The sequence below is a fragment of the Cervus elaphus genome, chromosome 19 (genome assembly GCF_910594005.1).
Source record: "Cervus elaphus chromosome 19, mCerEla1.1, whole genome shotgun sequence".
NCBI lineage: Eukaryota > Metazoa > Chordata > Mammalia > Artiodactyla > Cervidae > Cervus > Cervus elaphus.
Window position 1 is genome coordinate 23,056,456 of NC_057833.1, and position 21,120 is coordinate 23,077,575.

The 21,120-nt window shown below is 35.8% G+C and overlaps 2 protein-coding genes and 1 non-coding gene across 14 annotated transcripts in view; 1 reads left to right on the forward strand and 2 right to left on the reverse strand.

Annotated features, from left to right (window-relative positions):
• The window catches only part of GPR160 (G protein-coupled receptor 160), a 53,062-nt gene extending 51,550 nt beyond the window's left edge, over window positions 1–1,512 (forward strand). The window contains exon 4 of the mRNA XM_043875430.1: window positions 119–1,512. Within this exon, the coding sequence (XP_043731365.1) occupies window positions 184–1,200 (1,017 nt within the window). The 5' untranslated portion in view covers window positions 119–183 and the 3' untranslated portion in view covers window positions 1,201–1,512. The remainder of the gene's footprint in view (window positions 1–118) is intronic.
• Window positions 1,513–2,299: 787 nt separating this feature from the next.
• PHC3 (polyhomeotic homolog 3) overlaps window positions 2,300–21,120 on the reverse strand; it is an 80,786-nt gene continuing 61,965 nt past the window's right edge. For 9 of the 12 annotated variants that reach the window (XM_043875426.1, XM_043875421.1, XM_043875423.1 and 6 more), the window contains 4 exons: window positions 20,724–20,838; window positions 16,884–17,016; window positions 16,561–16,792; window positions 2,300–11,039 (listed from right to left, as the gene is read on the reverse strand). In XM_043875426.1, coding sequence (XP_043731361.1) covers window positions 10,885–11,039; window positions 16,561–16,792; window positions 16,884–17,016; window positions 20,724–20,838 — 635 coding nt within the window. In that variant the 3' untranslated portion in view covers window positions 2,300–10,884. Of the gene's footprint in view, window positions 11,040–16,258; window positions 16,387–16,560; window positions 16,793–16,883; window positions 17,017–20,723; window positions 20,839–21,120 lie in introns of those variants that run through there. The other 3 variants (XM_043875429.1, XM_043875428.1, XR_006335418.1) reach the window with 2 other exon arrangements.
• Window positions 17,990–18,092, reverse strand: LOC122676238. Its single transcript, XR_006335513.1, has one exon. It is a non-coding gene; the product is annotated as a U6 spliceosomal RNA (small nuclear RNA).

Consider the following 21,120-nt stretch of genomic DNA (forward strand, 5'->3'; position numbering starts at 1 on the left):
AATTATTTGGGGAAGTGACTGGATTAAAGTAGATTTTTGAGGTGCTTACTTTGTAAAGTTTTATAATAGTGAGAACATCAAGATGGCATCAAGGTTTTCTTTTCACTTTTCTTTGCAGGGATGAAAAATCAAGTGAAGCACTGTTTTATTGTAGCAGCAGGCCTTTGAAATTTAACTCGAAAAATGAGTGCTCTTAATTCAGAGAACTGCTCTTTTCAGTACCAGCTGCATCAAACACATCAGCTTCTAGATGGTAACTGTCTGTTATTCTTGATTATACTTGGGAAAATACTGTTAAATATCCTTACATTAGGAATGAAAAGGAAAAACACCCATCAAAATTTTTTGGAATATTTTTGCATTTCACTAGCATTTGCTGATCTTCTACTTTTGGTGAATATTTCCATTATATCTTATTTCAGGGATTTTGTGCTTTTAGGCATTAGGTTTACTAAATACCACATCTGCCTATTTATTCAAATTGTTTCTTTTACTTACGGTTTTTTGCATTATCCAGTTTTCCTGATAGCTTGTATAGATTATTACCTGAATTTCTCTAAAGCCACCAAGCTTCCATTTAAGTGTCAAAAAGTATGTTATTTCTTTACAGTTATTTTAATTTGGATTTCTGTCCTTACTTATGTTTTGGGAGATCCAGCTGTCTACCAAAGCCTGAAGGCACAGAATGTGTATTCTCATCAATGCCCTTTCTATATTGGTGCTCAGAGTTACTGGCTGTCATTTTCCATGGTGACAATTTTATTTATGGGTTTTATAACCTCTTGGTCAGAAGTCATTACCTTGGTACAGGCTGTTAGGATAACTTCCTACATGAACGAGACTATCCTGTATTTTCCCTTTTCATCCCACTCTTCTTATACCATGAACTCTAAAAAAACACTCTTGCCCAAGTTGATTATTTGTTTTCTTGGTACCTGGTTACCATTTGTCCTGCTTCAAGTAATTATCCTTTTACTTAAAGTACAGATTCCAGCTTACATTGAAATGAACATTCCATGGTTGTACTTTGTCAATAGTTTTCTCATTGCTACAATTTTTTGGTTTAATTGTCACAAACTTAATTTGAGAGACATGGCATTACCTGTGGATCCATTTGTCAACTGGAAATGCTGCTTCATTCCACTTATACTTCGTAATTTTGAGCAAATTGAAAAGCCTATATCAGTAATAATTTGTTGATATGTTACCATGTTAAAACTAAAACTTACAGCTACAAGACTGGTAATTTTACAAACAGGAAGGAATGAGGCCTTGGGACATACAGTTAACTGAAGCTCTCCGCTGACCCCAAACTTTCGTACCTTTTCAGAATGTGTCTTTTGGGGGCTATATTTATTAGTTTTCAACAAAATACTTCCAAAAACATATTTATACCTGTTGGCCATACTCATGTTTGTGTTACCCAGAAAACTACTGGATACAAACTGTTATGTAAATCTGAGATTCTTCTGCCAACTTTTCAGATTTAAATAAACATTTTTATTAAACTCAGAACAAGAAAATTGTTTTCTTTAGTTTAAATGTTCTCTAACATAAGGAAAAGGATTAGCTCAATTTAGCTAATTTTTAAAAATACATCGTTCTTAATACAAATATTCCTAAGAGCAGAGTTTTTGTTGCTCACCATAAAGAACTGGGAGTGGTGACTGGGTCTCTTCCATGACACACGAGATTTGTTTTCAGTTGTAACTTATCTGTCATAGAATCTGCATGGCAACCCGTAATCACATTGGCAATATACCGTAGTGTGAAAGTAGAATTTCTTATCCTCAGCACTGTTGAGGTTGTAGGTTGGATAATCCTTTGTTGTGGGAGCTGCTCCATGACTATACAGGACGTTCCGGAGCACCTCTGCCTTCCATCCACCAGATGCCAGTAGAACCTCTTTTCCCCAGTCATCACACTCAGTGTCTCCAGAAACTGCCAAACTTGGCTCGGGCAAGTCCTTGCGTGAGAACTACTGAAGTGAAGCAATCTGAATGGCAGAGTAATCTGAAATCACTCTGTGAGTTAAACTACAAAGACACCATCTAATTTGTCAATGTCTAAATATGCTCTGTGTTCCTTTCCTTCTTAATGTATGACTTTCTAACTGACCATACATGGGACTGAGATATTTAAAACTATTTTACTAATTAATTAGTAAAGACTTAAAACTCTCTGCAAATTTCAAATCTGGAAAATGTATAGTTTCTAGCCCCTTGTTAAGCTGTTGGTTTACAAGATGCCCCATTCTTCATAAGCTTAAAAAAAACAAGAAATTTTTCAATAGACCAGCCAAATGGAAGAAGCTTTTATTTGTAAAGAAATGAACTTACAACTGGTCTACAATATATTATTGTAATATAAACAATATAAATAAATGATCCTGTAGGCCCACTAACCTTCCATCCAGACCCACATGAAGCAATGTTACAACAATATTCTATGTGAAAATGTGCAGGTTAACAAAGGTGCAATTACAAGCAAGTTTAAGCAGCAGAGTATAAGGTGCTTTAATTTAACAGTTAATGTTGCCATCAACAAATATCTGAATGTTCAATTTTACTTCACTGAATACAGACACAACAAATATGAAAATCTAAAATTCATACACATGCTACTGTTAATATGAAAGTGCTTTCTCTTTTAAAAAAATACACCAAATGGACAATCTTTTTACATAGATCATGGTGTGCTCTTATAATGCAAAATTAACTTCATTTTCAGGTTATACATTTTAAAACTGGTAGCTACAGACACCAATCTAGGAACGCTAATGCTAAGAGTTCTAGAACTATTTCATTTCCTGTAAGGAGGACTCCAGTACAATATCCAACATAAAGAATACATCTATATATAATCTTAACATTTGCTTTTTGTAAAGATAAAAAATGTTTTCTTTCCCCTTGGTGATGCTTTTTGTTCATCCTGTGTGGATCAGTGTTTTGAGGTTTTAAAATATGAAAATCCTATTTTAGGACAATGGGAGGAACCTGGGAGGAACCAAAAGGAGGAATTTAAAAAATCAGTTAACATGTGCTTGAAGCATCAAAAATAAAGTTTTTTTAAAAAAATTTATCACAATCTGCCTTTGTTAAATCAACAGCAAAAAGCATGCTTTCAACAAGCAAGACGACAAAAAGGACTAATTCAACAAAGAGGCTTGAAATGCCCGACACCCGTGTCAGCCTCCATTTTGCACACTGCTGTCTACAACTCCAACCTTCAGCACAAGCTCACCCCTTACTTTGAGGATAATTTTTAGAGCTTACTTTGACTTTTTTTTCCTATGGAAAAAAACATGCTTTTGAATGAGGTGATTGAGAATCTAGTTAAATGTCTTGGAAATTAGATGTCTAAAATTATTACTATCTTTGAACACTCAAACTGGTTTTTTAAAGTTTAGAATACACATACAAAAAATATTTATGTAATATTTTAACAGCAAAAATATTTGAAAAACTAGGTAAACTAAAATACTTTAAAAGTTTTAACCAGTACCATGGAAAAAATTTTTTAAACCCAGACTATCTGGTTACTTGGATGTTAGTGTTCCTATTTACAAACACTTTACTACAGATTCTATTCTTAACACTTATTTGGACATTTACCTGCTTTAAAAAGCTGTTAACTATGATACAGAAAAGTTTTTTTCATTTTGCATCTTTATGGAGAAATGTATAAAGTTGTGTCAAACGGGAAATTACACCGTAACTCAGAATCCTCTGGTGGCAAGGAAACCTCTACCCAATTAAATCGATCCTCCCATTCTGTTTGCTCCCCAAATATTTGTAAATTCAAGCTCCAAGCACAGAACCGTTTTCTTGTTTACAGGTTCTGCATGTTAAAGGAAACCCTTTTACTATGTAAAAGATGTGTGCTTTCTAAAAAGTAGATATTTGTGATAATTGTAGAACTTTATGTAGTATTTCTTGCTTTAAGAAGAACACAAAAACTAAACCTGTTTAGCAAGCTCCTTTGAGATTTTTCAGTTTTCAGAAGTTACTGCACTGTCAATACTGGGTGTAAAGCTTTCCTAGTACAAAATGTATATAGTAAGCCAGCACCAGCTTCCTTGTAATTGTCGTCACACACCCTGCATATCAACACCCCTGGAACAGACTCAAGTGTCAAAATAATTGAGAAATGTGGGCTGTTAAAATAGTTTCAAAATGTAAATCCTAATATTAAGTACCTTTAATTTTATAACCTAATCAGGTATGTGGATTAATATGCAAAATGTGTTATAGGAATTGTGATATGATTCAGTCAGACCCCTCGGATATCACCTAGCTTAATCCTTTACCCAATGCATAAAGCGGCTCCAACTTTATATTCACTGCATTAAGTAATAATAGTTACATGTTTGTTTATGCCACAATCAAACTGAGGACAAGAGAGGATTTTGTTATTACCAGTTCCTTAAGTCAGGTATACCAACCACACACCACACACTACATAGTAAATGTTCAAATGGTTTGCTAAATGAATGGATAAATGAATGACAGTGTTTAGTGATTTAGCAAGCATTTAGAAAAATCTCAATTAGCTCATCTGTGTGAATTTTCTACCTTAATCCTAAGGAGAACAAAGACTGTGGGTGTCCCAGGAAATGGATCATAATAAATAATTATCTTTTAGCCAAAGCTCTTAAGGCTGAAACAAACCATTAAAGAAAGAGAGAGAGAAATAAGTAGGAGCAACTTTAAAAAATACCCCACTATGTGGTCTGGAATCATAGTTTATACAGCTTAACAATGATTTAAACAAAATCAACATTTTGAGTAGTACAGGCTCCATACTGAATATTCAGAAGAGGGAACAGGTTATAAGCTTAGTAATGGCCTAAGATGTCACACAGCTAATTTATGAACTAGAAGTAAAACTCCAGTCTCCCAGCCAGTATTTTATCTTCACTTACCATGTTCATTCAGTGATTATGTCCACTTATTATTTGCTACTGAAGTAATTATTTAGTACTACCTAAAATAAAATTTTGGTTTTAACATAAGTATTATAAAAGATTTTAGCAATGAATACATCTGGTTTGCTTGAGGCAAGACTAAAGTTCCTTTTCTAAAATAGGTTGATGTTCATTTCACTACCATTCCTCACCACTCTCTTATAATCACCAACTTTTTCACCTCCATCCATTAAAGCGCCACAAAATCAAGGATTTAACACTGATTAATAGTCCCTGAAGTATAACTTTTAAGTCAGTAAGTGACAACTACTATCAATCCTTAAGATTACTGGCGTCGATTTAAATAGGTGGTCTAAAAGGACTTACTTTTATTACTCTTACATTTAAAACTGTACCATGTTAGCATAAGTGTTTAAAGTTTATATTGATTTCTTCTGTCCAAATTAAATTTCATTCACTACTTTTTAAAATATTTTAAAACCCTGGCACAGGTTTTCTTTCTATGGATTCCTACTGATGCCACCAATATCATTGACAGCAACTGCACTTTTCAAAGGCAGTAGAGAAAAATGTTTCAATGTACTTCTTCCCTAATGTCTGAGGCTGAAATAGTCACCTTTAATAACTAGTTAAATGTTCACAAGCTGTTCAAAGGGGGAAAAAATAAAACTGTGGAAAGCATTTCCCAAAGCTTCCATGAACATGGCACTTCAAGAGGTGTGTGTCAGAGTAGAACAGGAAAGCTTTTATTAGAGAAGCTGGGCTTCAGGAGGAGGGCAGGTCTCCCTTCTCATGCAAGTATACTAAAATGCAAGTTCAGAAAAAGCCAGATGTTCTGCTCTGGAATATGATGATGATTATTATTTGAACTAATGCTTTACAACTTTCAAAAACAACTATCATAGTATTATTTTAAAATAGATTAAATAAGCTCTGAAAAATAATATGTAAAAACTTTTAAAAATTCTTAAAAATTTAGGAGTTTTCCAAAGAAGATAATATAATTTTCAACATTTTTTACTGAAGAAATGGCTTGTATTAGTGCTATGAGTAAAACTATATGACACATTTTTTGAACTTCTAACAAAAAAGGAGTATCTTCCCAAAGAATCTTTTTAAAGTGTACAGCTTATAGGTTGAAATTAAATTTTAATAAGATTGCATATTTACTTTCCCTAATACTGCATTTGTGCTTATTTAATTGAATCACAACTGTTAAGATAAAAATCAAATGCTCTAAACAGATTCAGAAATACCAATTTTGATGAAAGTAGATTAAACGGTTTTTTCAAGAACCACACTACTGTGCATCAAAGAAAGAGGTAGGCTTGTAGTTACTGAAATCCACAGTAAGAAAACAGAACCCTACAACTCCAGTCATCCGATTCTTAGACCAAGACACAACCTAACAAAATACTATCCTAAGAATGCCTCTCTTTGTATTAAATCCACTAGGTTGATTGATCTGGAGTATCTGAAAACAGATACTCTCTCCTCTATATAATTCTGATAACTCATAAAACCTTTGAGTTCTTGACAAATACTCTTCCCAACTATACCAGCTGTTAACCTTTCTCAGAAGTCAAAAATCACCGATGTATGTATCACTGGAACTATTAATGTGCTCCTAAGGGCAGGATCATTTGATCAGGAGAGTAAAAGAATGACTCTGATTGCAGGTAAATCTTGACATTAAGAAAAAAAAAACCCAACCCTATATCCTTTTATTGCAGTAAACGGAACCCAGCCATTACAATTCATTTGAACTACGAACGGCCATATCTATACAACACAACCTCACTCAGTTATCTGAATTAACCTCCTGGGTCTGGAATGCTTTTCTTGCTGTCTCTTCCTCCACTTCCCTGTCATTTCCCCTAGAAGGCTGTCCCCAAGGCCCACTGGCAGTGTGCAGAAAACAGCTGAGGATATATCGCGCGGAGTGGCCGGTTTCCGCTGCCCAGAGGCTGCTCAAAGACACGAGTCGAGTGTCAGGTGTTAGAAATTCTGCCCGAAATTAACCCTCCTACAGAGTCATCTGTAGGGCTTCTCAGGCAAAGAAGAAAGTCAGCAGTCTCCTCCAGGCTTGAGGAGGTAAGGGGGAATGAGGCCCTTTCATCCTATTAGGCAACACTGCTCCTCAGTGCCCCTTGCTCAGAGGCAGCATGAGTTCCTGCCATTCAATGAGGGGGGGGATCTTCAAACCACAAAATATAACCAAGCTGTTCTAATTGAAAATACATTTTTGAAATGTTCTAACAGTGTGTCCAGCCAGGGATTTCTTCCACTTGATATGGCTATGAAGACAGCATCTTTCCCATGCATCTGTACTAGTTTCTTCTTTCCAAAATTCTACACACATGTAAACACAGCCTAAAACTACACACAATCTATGCATTGCCTCACTACCATACTTTATGCCATGGTGGTGCCAAAACCTTGCAAATGCAAACAACGGGTCTTCATAACATTTAGCTGAACAAGTCAAGTGACATGAGGCACTAGAACAGATTTCAATCCAAGACTGGTATTTGAATACACTGACTATAATATCACACTGGATATGGGAAAATTAGCTATGTTGAAAATTTAAGTGAGCTACCTAAAAAACTTTTTTTCTATTTAAATCTATTTAAAACTAGGTAAAATGATTATTAACTTCAAAAGTACAGAGATGTGTTCAGTGTTAAGGTGGGATAAACTAAAAGTGGCAGGTCTCTTGTCTGCTTCTCTCCGATCCTCAAGCTCCATCACTAACCTTGCTTTCCTTCTATTCCACATTCTCTGTTCAGAGGGGACAGCCCTTAAACTAGGACTTTAGAAAGGGTCTGTTTAGAGAATGCCCCAGCAAATTAAAAGTACCATCATGGGAAAATAACCAGCCCCATAGAAAGCGACAGGCTGTGGGACAGCACTCTCTCAGTGATCTTCTCAAAGCTGCACCTCTGTGTAAGACACATGCCCACGTAAGGCTTGAGGAAAACATGCATCACGTAAGGAACAATTTTTACAAACCAGCTGTTTACTTTTTTAAGCACACATGGCTTAACGCAAGTAAAATTTCAGACTTGTAGGGATTTCCTTCCTCAGTGGGAGAAGAGTGCCTCAGCATGAAGAAGTCAGAAAATGCAAACTTAGGTAGCAAAAGAAGAACTTCCCATGTCCCCTTTCTGCTTATCACTCCCTCTCAATCAAAATCCTGAAACAGGTAGTAATATGAAGGAAAATAAGAGTAACAGCACTCTCCCCACCTATTTCATATTAAAACTGTGCTTAGAGCTTAGGAGGGAGGTGGGCATCCAGTGTTATCATCTATATCCATTAAATATATAACTGAAATTTTAGAATTCACATGATTAAATCATCCGGAAACAGTTGTGTCGATGGTAAAGCTACTACTTAAAAGTCAATGAGCCATTTCTAAAATAAACTGGAAAAAAAAGCAAGTGTGTTTTTTAAGTATGTTTTGAGTGGGGACAACAGAAGATCTGGACTGTTTTTAACATTATTATAAGATTTAGGATTATAAGGTGCTCTCCAATGGAAACCCCCCCTTGTAAGTGTTCTTGGACACCCAGCACGGTGTGAGACACAGGGGCTCTGGGTAGGTAGATGATGACTGGTATCAGAAGAGCAAGTGAACAGGAGAACCTGTGATGCAGTTCCAAGTCAACACCTTAAAGGCTATGTATCGATAATATAGTTATGGGAGGTGATCATTACTGCTAGAGGGGTCTATCCCCAGAGAATCAATTTTGTGTGAACTGTGCCTATGGATCGTCTATGACAGTTTTAATTCCAGGAGAGATTTTCCTTTGTGCCCTTCAGCCCTCATACAGTGGACCAGCTCCTACTAACGCTTAGCCTTTACTTGTGTCCCGAAGTTGCAAGCTGAGGGGAAAAGTCAAAGCATATGACAACTCTTGTCATAAAGATTAACTGCTAATAAATGAAAACTGACTGTAGAGTACCTACCTTTCCTTGAAACTTTAATCCAGTAATTAAAAATGTGATATAAAAGAAATATGTGACATACACTACAAGCTATTGTAGGTCTGGAACATGAGCCTTATACTATATTACATATTCTAATCCTACACATAACTATCAGTAAACATCTTTTTTTTTAAAAAAAACATTACTACACAAAAGAATCCCACAAAGCATACATTCAAACAAGAGGCATCTAAAGGTTAAAAAAATTACCCGCTGTATTTTTGTATAAAAATAATCAACATTCTCTAATGTACACAAAGCCAAAAGATAAATATCTGTGATGTCTTTAATGACATCTTTAGTCTTCTAATAGCGTAACACAATCTTTCTGAAAAGATCAGTGACAATGACTGAAACCCATGGACTCTTCCTCACTTACTGAACTTCTGCCAAATATCTGTGTATGTTCCTTCAATTACTAAAACATTTCCATTGTATGGTAGAGAGAAGATGATAAGAGTCAAATGTCTTTGATGTCCAGGACTATATATAGCTTACAGGGCTCCCACAACAACTTTTAGTGCCGTAATTCTAACGCAACACTAACTGTTCAATGAAAAGTTTCACTTTAAAGATTTTTTCCCTAAAACATGTACATACAAAATTAGACTCAATTTATCCAAGAGTGCTTTGCAGGAAGCATACAAGGATTTAGTCAAGGAAAAAGGAATGTGCATTCTAGCTAGATCCACCTTGTTCAACACTAGAAAAATCCAAAGACCAACCACATAGCCATTACAAACTAGCACCCTGCCAGCAAAGGCCGAGCCCTGGTTCTTAAGGCATAATCATATTATGCCTTCATCAGTGCAGAGAGAGATGAAAGATTATTATTATGAGTCAATACTGAGAGTCAAATTATTGGTATGTTTGTCCTCATTTTATATGACAACTTAATGGATTTCCCCCCTTTGTCTAGAATGCATAAAGCTGGGACTAATATTCCAGCAGAACATTAATGCTATCTGAAATATTTCCATTACATGATGTATTCCTTACTACGTCCCATCTATTTTTTTTCCCCAAAAATATCCCTCTGGGTGAAAAAGACCAACATTAATCACTCTACATTATGGTTTCTCAACCTTGGCACTACTGACATTCTGGACCAACTAACTCTTTGCTGTAGAGGACCGTCCTGTGCATTTGTAGGATATTTAGTGACATCCCTGTCCTCCACATGCCAGATACCAACAGCAACCCTCCCCACCCCGACCCCGAGGCTATGACAACCAAAGTGTCCCTTGACATTGTCAGATGTCCCCTGGGGAACAAAACTGACCTCCATTTAGAACCACTGCTCTAAATGAACAAAAACTAAGAGGAAAACGAACTTCCTCCGTCACACCAAATTCTTGGTCAAGTTTGGAACAGAAACCAAATCTTCTAACTTCCAGATCAGTATTATTCATGCTAGAATGCAATTCTTTTTATAGATAAAGCAACTGTTTAACAGACTTTTTTTTAAAAAACATACACTGATATCTCATTGCATACAATTCCAGTCACTGGACTCCAAAATTATTCCTAAATTATTCCTAAATTATATCTCTCATGACAACCTATAGAAAACTTATAGGGTAGAAAAATGTATAAGAAAACCAAATCAAAAGAGAAGAAATGTAAATTATTAAATTACTTTCAAAAGGATTTTTATATTAATGATAAACATCACCTTTAAAAAATTATCTAGTAAAACACTTTGAAAAATATCATGACCCTCTGTAACAAGTCTTTCAATGTTGTGTGTAACCTGTAAAATTAATTCACCCATGTTAGCTAATTATGAAAATGTATAATGAATTATTGTATCTGTACAAGAAATGTCAGCCTTTGATGCAGAGATCTCAATGTGCTTGGCTATCCGCCACAGTAAGTGATAATATTTTAGGCCAACTTGAGCCTTTACCCTTACAAGTTTAAGAATACAATTGCTGTTATCTCAAGGCCTCATGATCCTGTTAAGATTCCTTCAGAGAGTTGATGCGCGCACAGATCTTTAGGGCCGGGCCTAGCTTGATATTCATCGCACTCATGAGATGGTCTTCTTTGAGCAGGAGAAGGGCCTGTCCATCAATCTCCTGTGCTCTGAACTCATCTGCGATATCCTGGCAGCCTAGAATTTCATCAGAGGAAGGATGTTAGAATACATACACAACAATCAGACATCACTCCTAACAGTCACAGTTAAGTCAGGCTGAGAAACAAATGAAATTTACTGATGGCAGTCGTGGGCTCACTCTGGAAGAAGGCAGTTATTTCTTGGCATTCTAAAAAGAAAATTAACAATTTGAAATCTAGGTAAAGCAATTTACTTGGAATTCTTGCCTTAAAAATAGTACTGCAGAAATAATTAGTAAGAGTCAGATTAAATGTACAGCTCATTCAGTCCAGACGTAACACACCTTCATAAAAGGACAATGCTGTCACCTGAAAGCACGCCATACCCACGAGCCTGGATTAACTGCTTACACTACCTCAGGAACTCTTCTTTGTATCAATATCCTTCACATACAGGTACAAAAGAATAGAGCATACTGTTCTGCCACTTAATTTAGAAATATTTTCTCAAGTACCACTTTCATTTTCATTGGTAGTTTTATTCTGATTTACAGCCTTCGACTGCCAGGCACATCTGAAACATTTTTATTATTCACTCAGCATAGAACCAATCCATCAAAATTATAGTATCAATCTACTGTTAAATGTATTACAATACTCAACTTGTAATTTCAACTTCAAATCTTAACATCATTGGACTCATCTCCACTTCTGATAAAACAAATTAATGAAATTTTGAGCTTGCTGGGCTAATCTCTTGACAAATAACCAATATTTTACCTTTCAGTGTAAACTGGGTGCTTTAACAAGTAACAGTGAGAACACTCTACTTGACCCTCGAACGTTTTTATTATCCACCACATTTTGCACAGCTAATGAACTTCCCCACTAACGGTAAAGAAACCAGCAGGGAAAGTAATGAATTAAGGAACCATGAGAGGAGAGAATACAAAAATGTGGAAGCTTCCTTATAAAAGAAAATAATTATGAAAGTGAATTTAAGAATAAAAAAACTAAGAGCCTAAAGTCTCTTTTCTTCAAATCAGCATTCTAAGGGAAAACATAAAAAGATAATGCACAATGACAATGGTTACATTATACCTTTGGATATGACTTTGTTGGAGTCATTATTCTTTCTACTGCAAATGTATCATCCTCTTGTTTATGTAAGGTAATAATGTAATTCCTACAACCCCAGTACCAAACACAAAACACTGCAGGTGCTAAACACATGTATTTTTGGGTAAGTGAAGGACTGAATGAATAATGAACAAAAACAGAATCTGCTAAAAAGGAGCCATCTGAAAGAGTAATGCAAAAAAATTTTTTTTTCTGTATTCAGCTGTGTGGCCAGCTTTTCTCTTGCTTATTTCTTTCCCAACTTCTCTGCTGATTGTAACCTGCCTGTCTCCTTATGTGGCAGTCAGCTTTTCAACTCCTCTATTTTAATAATTTCTCAGATTTTTAAAAATTGCTATTTCAAAAGTACCCTCCACAGAATTTGTATGGTTTTGGGTATTTACCATATAAAAGAGACTAAATAGTTAAAATGAGATTACTCACCATAGAAAAGCCCCTTTTCTTTTCCCAGAGGTAGCTCTCAAAACTGAGCAGACAAAACTGACTAATCTTGCATCTAGTTGTGACTTCATCCTTCTTTTTATGAAAGAACTAATGTTCTTCTCTCTTCAGTCTTACTTACAAGAACACAGGAAAGAAAAGAAGAGAAAGACAGGGTAGGACTTACTTAGATTCAGAAAAGAGAAGGAGTGAGAAGTAATGAGGATCGTAAGAGCTACATTTGGGAATAGAAACAAGGAGTTCTCCATGAGGAAATTCATAGTATGTTCTTGTTCCTCAGTATTACCAGATCCCTCTTTAAATGTCTTCTTATAGGTAGACAAAATATGTGTTAGCAAAATAATAAAGAACAAAATGTGAGGAAACCGCATGATCAAACAGGAATGAATTATCTTCAGAATTTTAGATCACAACTTTCTTAAGCCAATCACAAAAAGGGGTGTTTATATGTTAGTATAGAAATGAAAAAATAAGGTGATTTTTAAAAGGGGAGGCAGAAGCAAATATGCTTCCTAAAACTAGAGAAAGATGATTTTTTTAAAAAATGTAGATGCCCACGGTATACTGAGCTAAAATTCTATGAATTTCTGACATATTTAGAATCTACACCTATGCAACAGCTAGTGCTCCAGGGACATTACAGAACATATCCCAACTGCAGCAAGTCGTCAGCTTAGCTGGCTTCACATCACCAGAAGCAGATCAGGATGGGATGGACCTCTGCACACAGACATGGGTCCCAAAGGAACCTCACAAGTGCCCAGTCACATTTCCAGCTAACCCTATAACAAAAACACCCCACACAAAAATTAACCTCGGTAAGGATGAAGAAAGGCTATCACCTACACTCAACACTACAGAACAAACGAGTCCCTATAACAATATTATGAAACGATAGTAAATAGTCATGTTTTTAACCAATACCTACTTTTTACACCTACATAGAAACTAAACCTACTGCAGATTCAAATAAATACAGACTAAGGTGATCTTTGCAAAACGCAGTTCACTGTATCAAGGAAGAGTTAAAGAAGATAACTGCAGTAAACGGAGAGTACAAAGAACCTTTCCTATAGAGAACTTTTTAATGTACGAACATTTAGAAGAAGAGAATATTTTACTCTGGTAACAGCTCTGAGACTTGTCTGCATACCAGCACTAATATGGTCCCACCAAGATGGTTCTCAAGATGACATACAACAAGAAGAGAAAACTCTAGGAATAAATACAGGTGCCCTGATGAAAGAGGGAAACCCAGCCTCAACTAGAAAGAAAAATGCAAGAGATTATAAAATTTACAAGTTTATTCATTCCATGAGAAGAGCTCAGGGGAAAAAAAAAAATACAGCCCTGTATGAGCTGAAAGAGGCTCAAAAGGATTTACAAAGGCCAGATGAACACAGAAATGATGGTAACAGCCTTTTCTGGTTGAGATTTACCTTAAGCCACAGGCATTATTCAGAGAAAAACAGAGAAAGAAGATCTAACACATCACACAAATAAGCTTGTTACTCAGCCTGTCAAAGCAGTTTAGAAATACTCCCATTTAATCAGTAAAAAAGTAGAGTTATATTCAGCACACTTACAATTTAGAATTTCTTCGTATTAAGAAACAGTCTGGGTCTGCCTTATATGTAATTTTCTCTAGAAGGCTGGCAACAAAATTGTCTTAAACTCAATAAGGCAAGCATCTCAAGTTATAAGAAATAATTTTTTTTTTCAACTCAATGAAGGAAGAACAAAACAAAAAAATTAGCCTTTGTCCTAATAAAGCAACCAAGAGTAGCCTTGTGGCAAATGGATGCTGGGGAAAATTAGAAAACTAGCCCTAAAAAAGGCATATGAAGTGATAGAACCATCAGCAGCATCTGTTATTTGTTATCTGTTTGGCCAACTATTTTCCTCCTCCCCAAAGGAAAAGAAATATTTCCCCCTCCAAATGAGAAATCAGGCTAACAAACAGTTCATATATCCCATTTGGAAGACTGAGACTGTCTAAAGGTGACAGAATCAAAGTTCAGCCCCAGGGATTAGCGTCAGTTCCAATGTTAATTCTCAAGATACCTAGACTGGTATAAAACTTAAAATTTATTTCATTAAATATTAAAGCCACACCCTGTGAAGACTCACCATTCTCTAATACATCAGCTTTTTAAAGCAGATTCTAAACCCACCTGGTCAGCACTTGAATCACACCTAAGTTTTCCTAGGTGCATGCTTAAAAATCTTCCCATGAAAAATGTATCCCTTCTTTAAACAATTTCATCTTTCTTTAAAAGTGACCATATCTTGTTTGATAGAAAAAAAAGCTTATTTAACATTTCTAAAATAAGCCATTAAAAAATAATTTAATAAAACTCCAGAGTTCTGTATATTTATCTCCCTCAAACTTGACATCCTGATAAAACCATCAAAAGTTGAAAACATCAAGTCAAAAATGCATTTAATACACCTAAACTTCCAAACATCATAGCCTAGCTTAGCCTACTTTAAACATTCTCAGAACATTAAGAATAGCCTACTGTAAGTAGGGCAAAGTTACCTAACATATAAAGCCTATTTTATAATAAAGTATTGAATATTTCATGTCAGTTATTGAATGAATACTGTACTGAAAGTAAAAAACAGAATGACCACATGAGTCAAGCATGGTTGTGTCAGCTATTCACCCTCATGACAGCATGGCTGATGGAGCTGTCCTGCCCAATTTGCGGCAAGCATCATGCTTCGTATCACCAGCAAAAGATCAAAATCAGAATCTGAAGCACACTTTCTACTTAATGTATATCACTTTTGTACCATCATAAAATCTAAAGTTCATTAAGTCTATCCATCACAAGCCAGGAACCATCTGTGAAGGTAAAATGGCTAACAGATTTTTTTTTTTTTAAAGAATACTTCTGAATATATTTTCTTCACTCATAACATTTTAGCTATAAGTATGCTTCTGAGACAGTGGTCACCTTCATAGAAAGACTGATTACGAAATATAGGTGGATTAGTTTTAGTAAGTCTGTGGACAAGTTCAAAGGGGATGTATTTTTCTGGAAAGCTTATTTCAAGAGAAATGGTATGATTCACCAAAAACCCAAAATGGAACAAATGCTTTTCAAAGTCTTATTTTCCATTATTTATAAGGTTAAAGTGAATGATAAAAGATTTGCTGATTAAAAAAATACATACTGTCTCAACATATAGAGGCAGTGTGGGTCTCATCATTGGCAAAGGCGGTCTTTAGTACCCAGCCCAGTAAAGAAAGTGGATATAAAAGATTACTGTTTAGTAAAGATAAAAGAACATAATGACTTAAGCTGATGGAAAGAATACCAAATGAGAGAGCAGGAAATATAAATAAGAAAGTAACCCTCAATATTGGAATGGAATATCATAACTGAATTTCATTGTCTACTTAATTTCAGAAGTGTTCTTGATGTCTTAAACTTTATGCAAAGAATCAAAGAATGCAGCCTCCTTTAAAAGAAACAGCATTTTTGTTTTGTCTTTTTAAAGAAACAAAAAAATTTTACCACACTCTAAAAGGTCTTGATTAGCTTTCAAAAATGTAAAAAAAATTTTGGTCTGTGTTATTTCATTTAAAAAAGGTTAAATTAGGAAATAAGGAGGAAATATTGATAGACTAGAAAACTGGAAGAGCAGAAGGGAAGAAGTGTCTGACTCAATCTCTCTACTGACCTCTCGAGAGAAATCAGACTGAAGAGAAGAGAGCACCTTTAATATCTTCACCGGCTGAGGTGTCACAGCAGAAGCAGGACTAGTCAGTTTTTATCGACTTGGGGGGTATGAGAAAATACCCAGTTGTGCTGAGGGAATAAGCAAGAGGAAACAGATCACATTTCAATAGCAAATGCCATTTAATGAGTATATATACACAGAACTTCTCTAGCCCTTTTTTGCAACAGGTGTGGATGGATCTAATGTCATTCCTGGGTGTGTGCACAAGGCAAAAATCAAGGTCAAAGTGGTCAATCGCATACCAGGCAAAGAATGGATGAAGGCCCAGACATCATCAACTGTCCATATAGACGGCTCTGTCTGTGAAACTGGTAGCAGGTCACTATTTTCAGGCATCTTCCTCATCCTCACATCCCGAAGCTCACGCTCTCTTTCCCGTTCACTCTGCCTACGCAGGCGTGTTGTCATAGCAGATGGCACAGAATCTTCGTGAGAAGCCAAGTCTTCTTCTGCAGATGGATAAGTAATTGGAAGCTGGAAAATGTAGTACAAGTAAAATACAGCATTGCACTTTCCTTGTATTTCTGAAAAGGGTATTGTACTTTGAATCAAGGTTTCTACAGACCTGCCTAAGGATATGTTCTCTTGCTGCCCCGTCAGGGCCACTTGGACGACGGCCACGATGCCCAAGACTTTGATTATCAGGCTTACGATTCCAACGACTAAGTGCAAATTTTTTAGAACAGCTAACATTGTACCTAAGAAATTCAAGTAAAAAAAAAATATTAAATGATGTATGGGATGCTCCACTTAGTAATTATGACCTTAATTAAAGTGCAGTTGTGAATCAGTAAATGCCATTTATTTCATTATGGATTATAATATCTCAGAAAGTAAACCACAGTGTTCAATAAATTTACTTATGCTAATAGTAAAAAAAAAAATCCCTCGTTATATATAATATAGCTCTCAATGTAATACTGGACACCTATAACAAGGTTACTGGTATCTCCTAATAACAGCATGATAGTGGGAAACTTTCTGCAAAATACAAACAATAACTCATTTTTGCAGTTACAAAATAATTCAAGGTTCCAGGAGAAGAAGAAATTATTAGTTAACTATTTAGATGATCATTCAAATGGTTATTTTCTTGGGTAACCATTTCTGAAGAGATTTTCAAAAAAGAGATTAAAATAGTAGAGAAGAGGAAATCTCAAATGGCTAGTAAAATATTTTTCAAATATAACTAAAATCAAAGACAGAAAGGTAAAGTTGAGTTATCAAAGTTATACAAGGAATTCATGGTTCTTAGGAATTCAGGAAATTCAAATATATTTAATTCTTTAAAACTTGCTGGAAGAGGACCTCCCTGATGGACTAGTAGTTGGGAATCTGCCTGTCAATACAGGGGACACAGGTTGATCCCCAGTCTGGGAAGAGTCCACATGCCCAGGAAGACTCCACGTGCTGCAGAGCAGCTAAGTGTGCACAACTACCAAAGTCCACATACATATAAGCCTGTGCTCCACAACAAGAGAAGCCACCACAAAGAGACCCTCACACACCGCACTAGAGTAGCCCCTGCTCTCCAAACCAGAGAAAGTCCTCGGGCAGCCATGAGGACCCAGCACAGCCAATACATTTATTATTTTTTTTAAAAAACTGGCTGGAAGATTTTATCAAAACCAACTAATATTTTTAAGTGTATATTTTAATATACACATATTTTTTAATGTGGAATACTTTATTAATTTGCATATCATCTTATGCAGGGACCATGCTAATCTCTACAGCGTTCTAATTTTAGCATATGTATTGTCAAAGTGAGCACTCTTAACGATTTTTTTTAACATCGATCTTTATAAGGCCCTGGTGGCTCAGATGGTAGAGTCTGCCTGCAATCCAGGAGACATGGGCTCGATCCCTGGGATGGGAAGATTCCCTTGGAGAAGGGAATGGCAACTCACTCCAGTATTCTTGCCAGGAGAATTCCATGGACAGAGGATCCTGGCAGGCTACAGCCCATAGGGTTCCAATGAGTCAGACACAGCCGAGCAACTAACACTTTCACTTTCTAAGGCATGATGACAGTTTAAAAGAGTTCTGTGAATGGGACTTTCCTGGAGGTCCAATGGTTAAAAATCCACGTTTCACTGCAAAGGGTGCAGGTTCAATCTCTGGTTGGGGAACTAAGATCCTGCACGTTATGCAGTGTAGCCAAAAAAAAAAGACAATCTTTTGACATTTATTGGGTTCCAACGCCCTAAACAGAGGCTGGGCAATTTTTTCTATAAAGGGCCAGATATTAAATGTTTTAGATTTTGTAGGCCACACAAAGGTTCTGCCACAATTATTCAACTCTGTAACATAAAAGCAGCTAGACAGTAATGAATGAGAACAGATGGGTTCCAATAAAACTTTACTTAGTGACACCTGGGGCCTTCCTGGTGGCTCAGATGGTAAAGACTCTGCCGGCAACGCAGGAGAACCAGGTTTAATCCCTGGGTGGGGAAGATCGCCTGGAGAAAGGAAAGGCTGGCTACCCACTCCAATATCCTTGCCTGGGAAGTCCCACGGTAGAGGAGCCTGGCAGTCACAGTCGCACATGACTGAGCAATACATTATACACAGTGACAATTTAATTTTAGATAATTTTCGTATCACAAAATATTCTTCTGATTCTTTTTCAACAACCACCTAAAAATTTAAATAGTATCCTTAGTTCAGGGGCCATACAAAAATAGGCTACACAAAGGACTCAGCCTGGGTATAGTCCGCTGACTCCTTCCCTAGAAAGAAGAGTGAAAAGAGATCATCTAAAAAAATGCACATAGTGCCTCTTTTTTTACACAAAAAATTGCTGTTGTAATTTCTTATTTTCAAAATTCTTTTTGCAACTCTTTTGCTCTAGGATGATTTTTCAGGGAAATGACAAGAATAAATCCCAGTTAACTTTGCTATTGAAAACTGTTTTACCAAAAGAAAATTCCCTCACTTATGTTTATGGAAATATCAATGAGGTGGAAGTAAGGAGTACTATAGAGAAAATTGGCTATTTTTCCCCTAAAAATATAAAACAGAACAGTGTCCTGATGGTCACTTCATTTTACCCTAAAACAATTAAACAAGCTCCTCCTGTGTTCAACATGCTCATCTGTGGGCTCAGCTCTAAAGGTTTCTGATTTCCATTTACATCAACTAACAAACTTCTTCCCCAACTGACTGAAGAAGGGAGAAGAGGGACTAATTTGCTCTTTACTCCCTAAATACTGAGATATCGAAGAAAGACAGCTAGGCACACATGTAAACAGCATTTCTTACCTGACCTAACTTATCCTCTCCTCCTTACTCTTCTCTCCTCTATATTTTCCCACCTTAGGACCTCTAAGCCTCTAAAGAGCTTCACCTAAAGGTATACTAACCTGACACCTCAGCAATCATCTCTGGGAGAAGAGTGATGATAGTGTGCTAACTGTCCTGAAATATTTCTGAACAGTTTAGAAGTTTAAAAGATTCTGAAAGGCAATCCTCCTCCCTCAGTTTTTAATCCCTTTGAATCAGAAAGCCACTACTCTTTCTTGTGGTATATGCAAACAAAATAGGAGTTACATAATTTGATTAGGACTATCAAAATAACATGAAAAAATATCTGAATAACAGATTGACAAATAAAAAACCATTAACCCAAATACTTCTGCTTATTTGACTTAAGTTTTACTAAACATATTTTAGGTACACCATACTAAATAATGTATTCATTTAGGGAGCAAGAAATTCCCTAGATGTATCTTTAAGATCTTAAATTCTTTGAGAAAATAACTTTTGGAATACAGAACAAAGTTCAAAATAAACTGTGCACACACTTTAGCTTCAGTGGGAAATACCTGTATTATGATTTATTAACAGAATTAGAGAGGCTTTCTTTAATGTAAACTAAATTTGTGACTAGATCAAGGAAGATACCAAAAAGGTTTTTGACAGTAGTACTATTTACCCATGATATTACTGAAAAAAACATTTAGAAAAGACAGGCATTTTTGTTATCAAGTAATATAACAATGTGGAGAATTTATGCTACAGATGTCCCACTTAAAACCCTAAAATAAACAGGATATGGTTAAAAGAAATGAAACATTTTAAAATATAACAAAGTAAATCCAGGTATTTCAATATTGTTAAAACAAAGGACTAGCAGTGTATTCACAGGAGGGAGTCTCCTCCATATTCTTAACACCTGGAGATTGATTGCTACTTCAATATTTGATTATGCTATATGTGTTATGAATACAGTTTTCGCCAAGTAAAATTTAACAACTAAATAGCAAAGTAGCTCCAGATAATGTCTATTTGATAGTATTCTTCTACAGTACCTAGTTTTGACCAATGGTAAACTCTACAAGTTTTTTAGTTTTGTTATAGCAGTTTCTGGCTTGTGCTTTAGGAAATTTGAGAACAGAAATACCTTTTGGCACATGACATAGTGCAGAATCGTTTTGACCGAAGAAACTCATTAGCATATCCCATCTTTCCACAAAATTCACACTTGAGCAACTCACTGTCCATTTCTTCTAATGTCTCTAAAAAAGAAAAAAGCAGAAAAAAAATTCCAAAAACTTAATTATGGCAAATTTTCTTTTAGCTTCTACCTTGGTGGGATACTGCCAGTGTTCAGACTCTACAGGAGACTTAAAAGGAATGGTCTTTTAACTTTTCAATCCATAGCCACTTTGGCAAGGCAAAGCCCCCCAAAACCACCACTTCCACCAATTCCCTCTGGCTCCTGCATAAAAATCTTATGGAGTTTTCTCTATATAAATAAATAATACATTTTTAAAGGTTCATTTGCAAAGAATCCAACC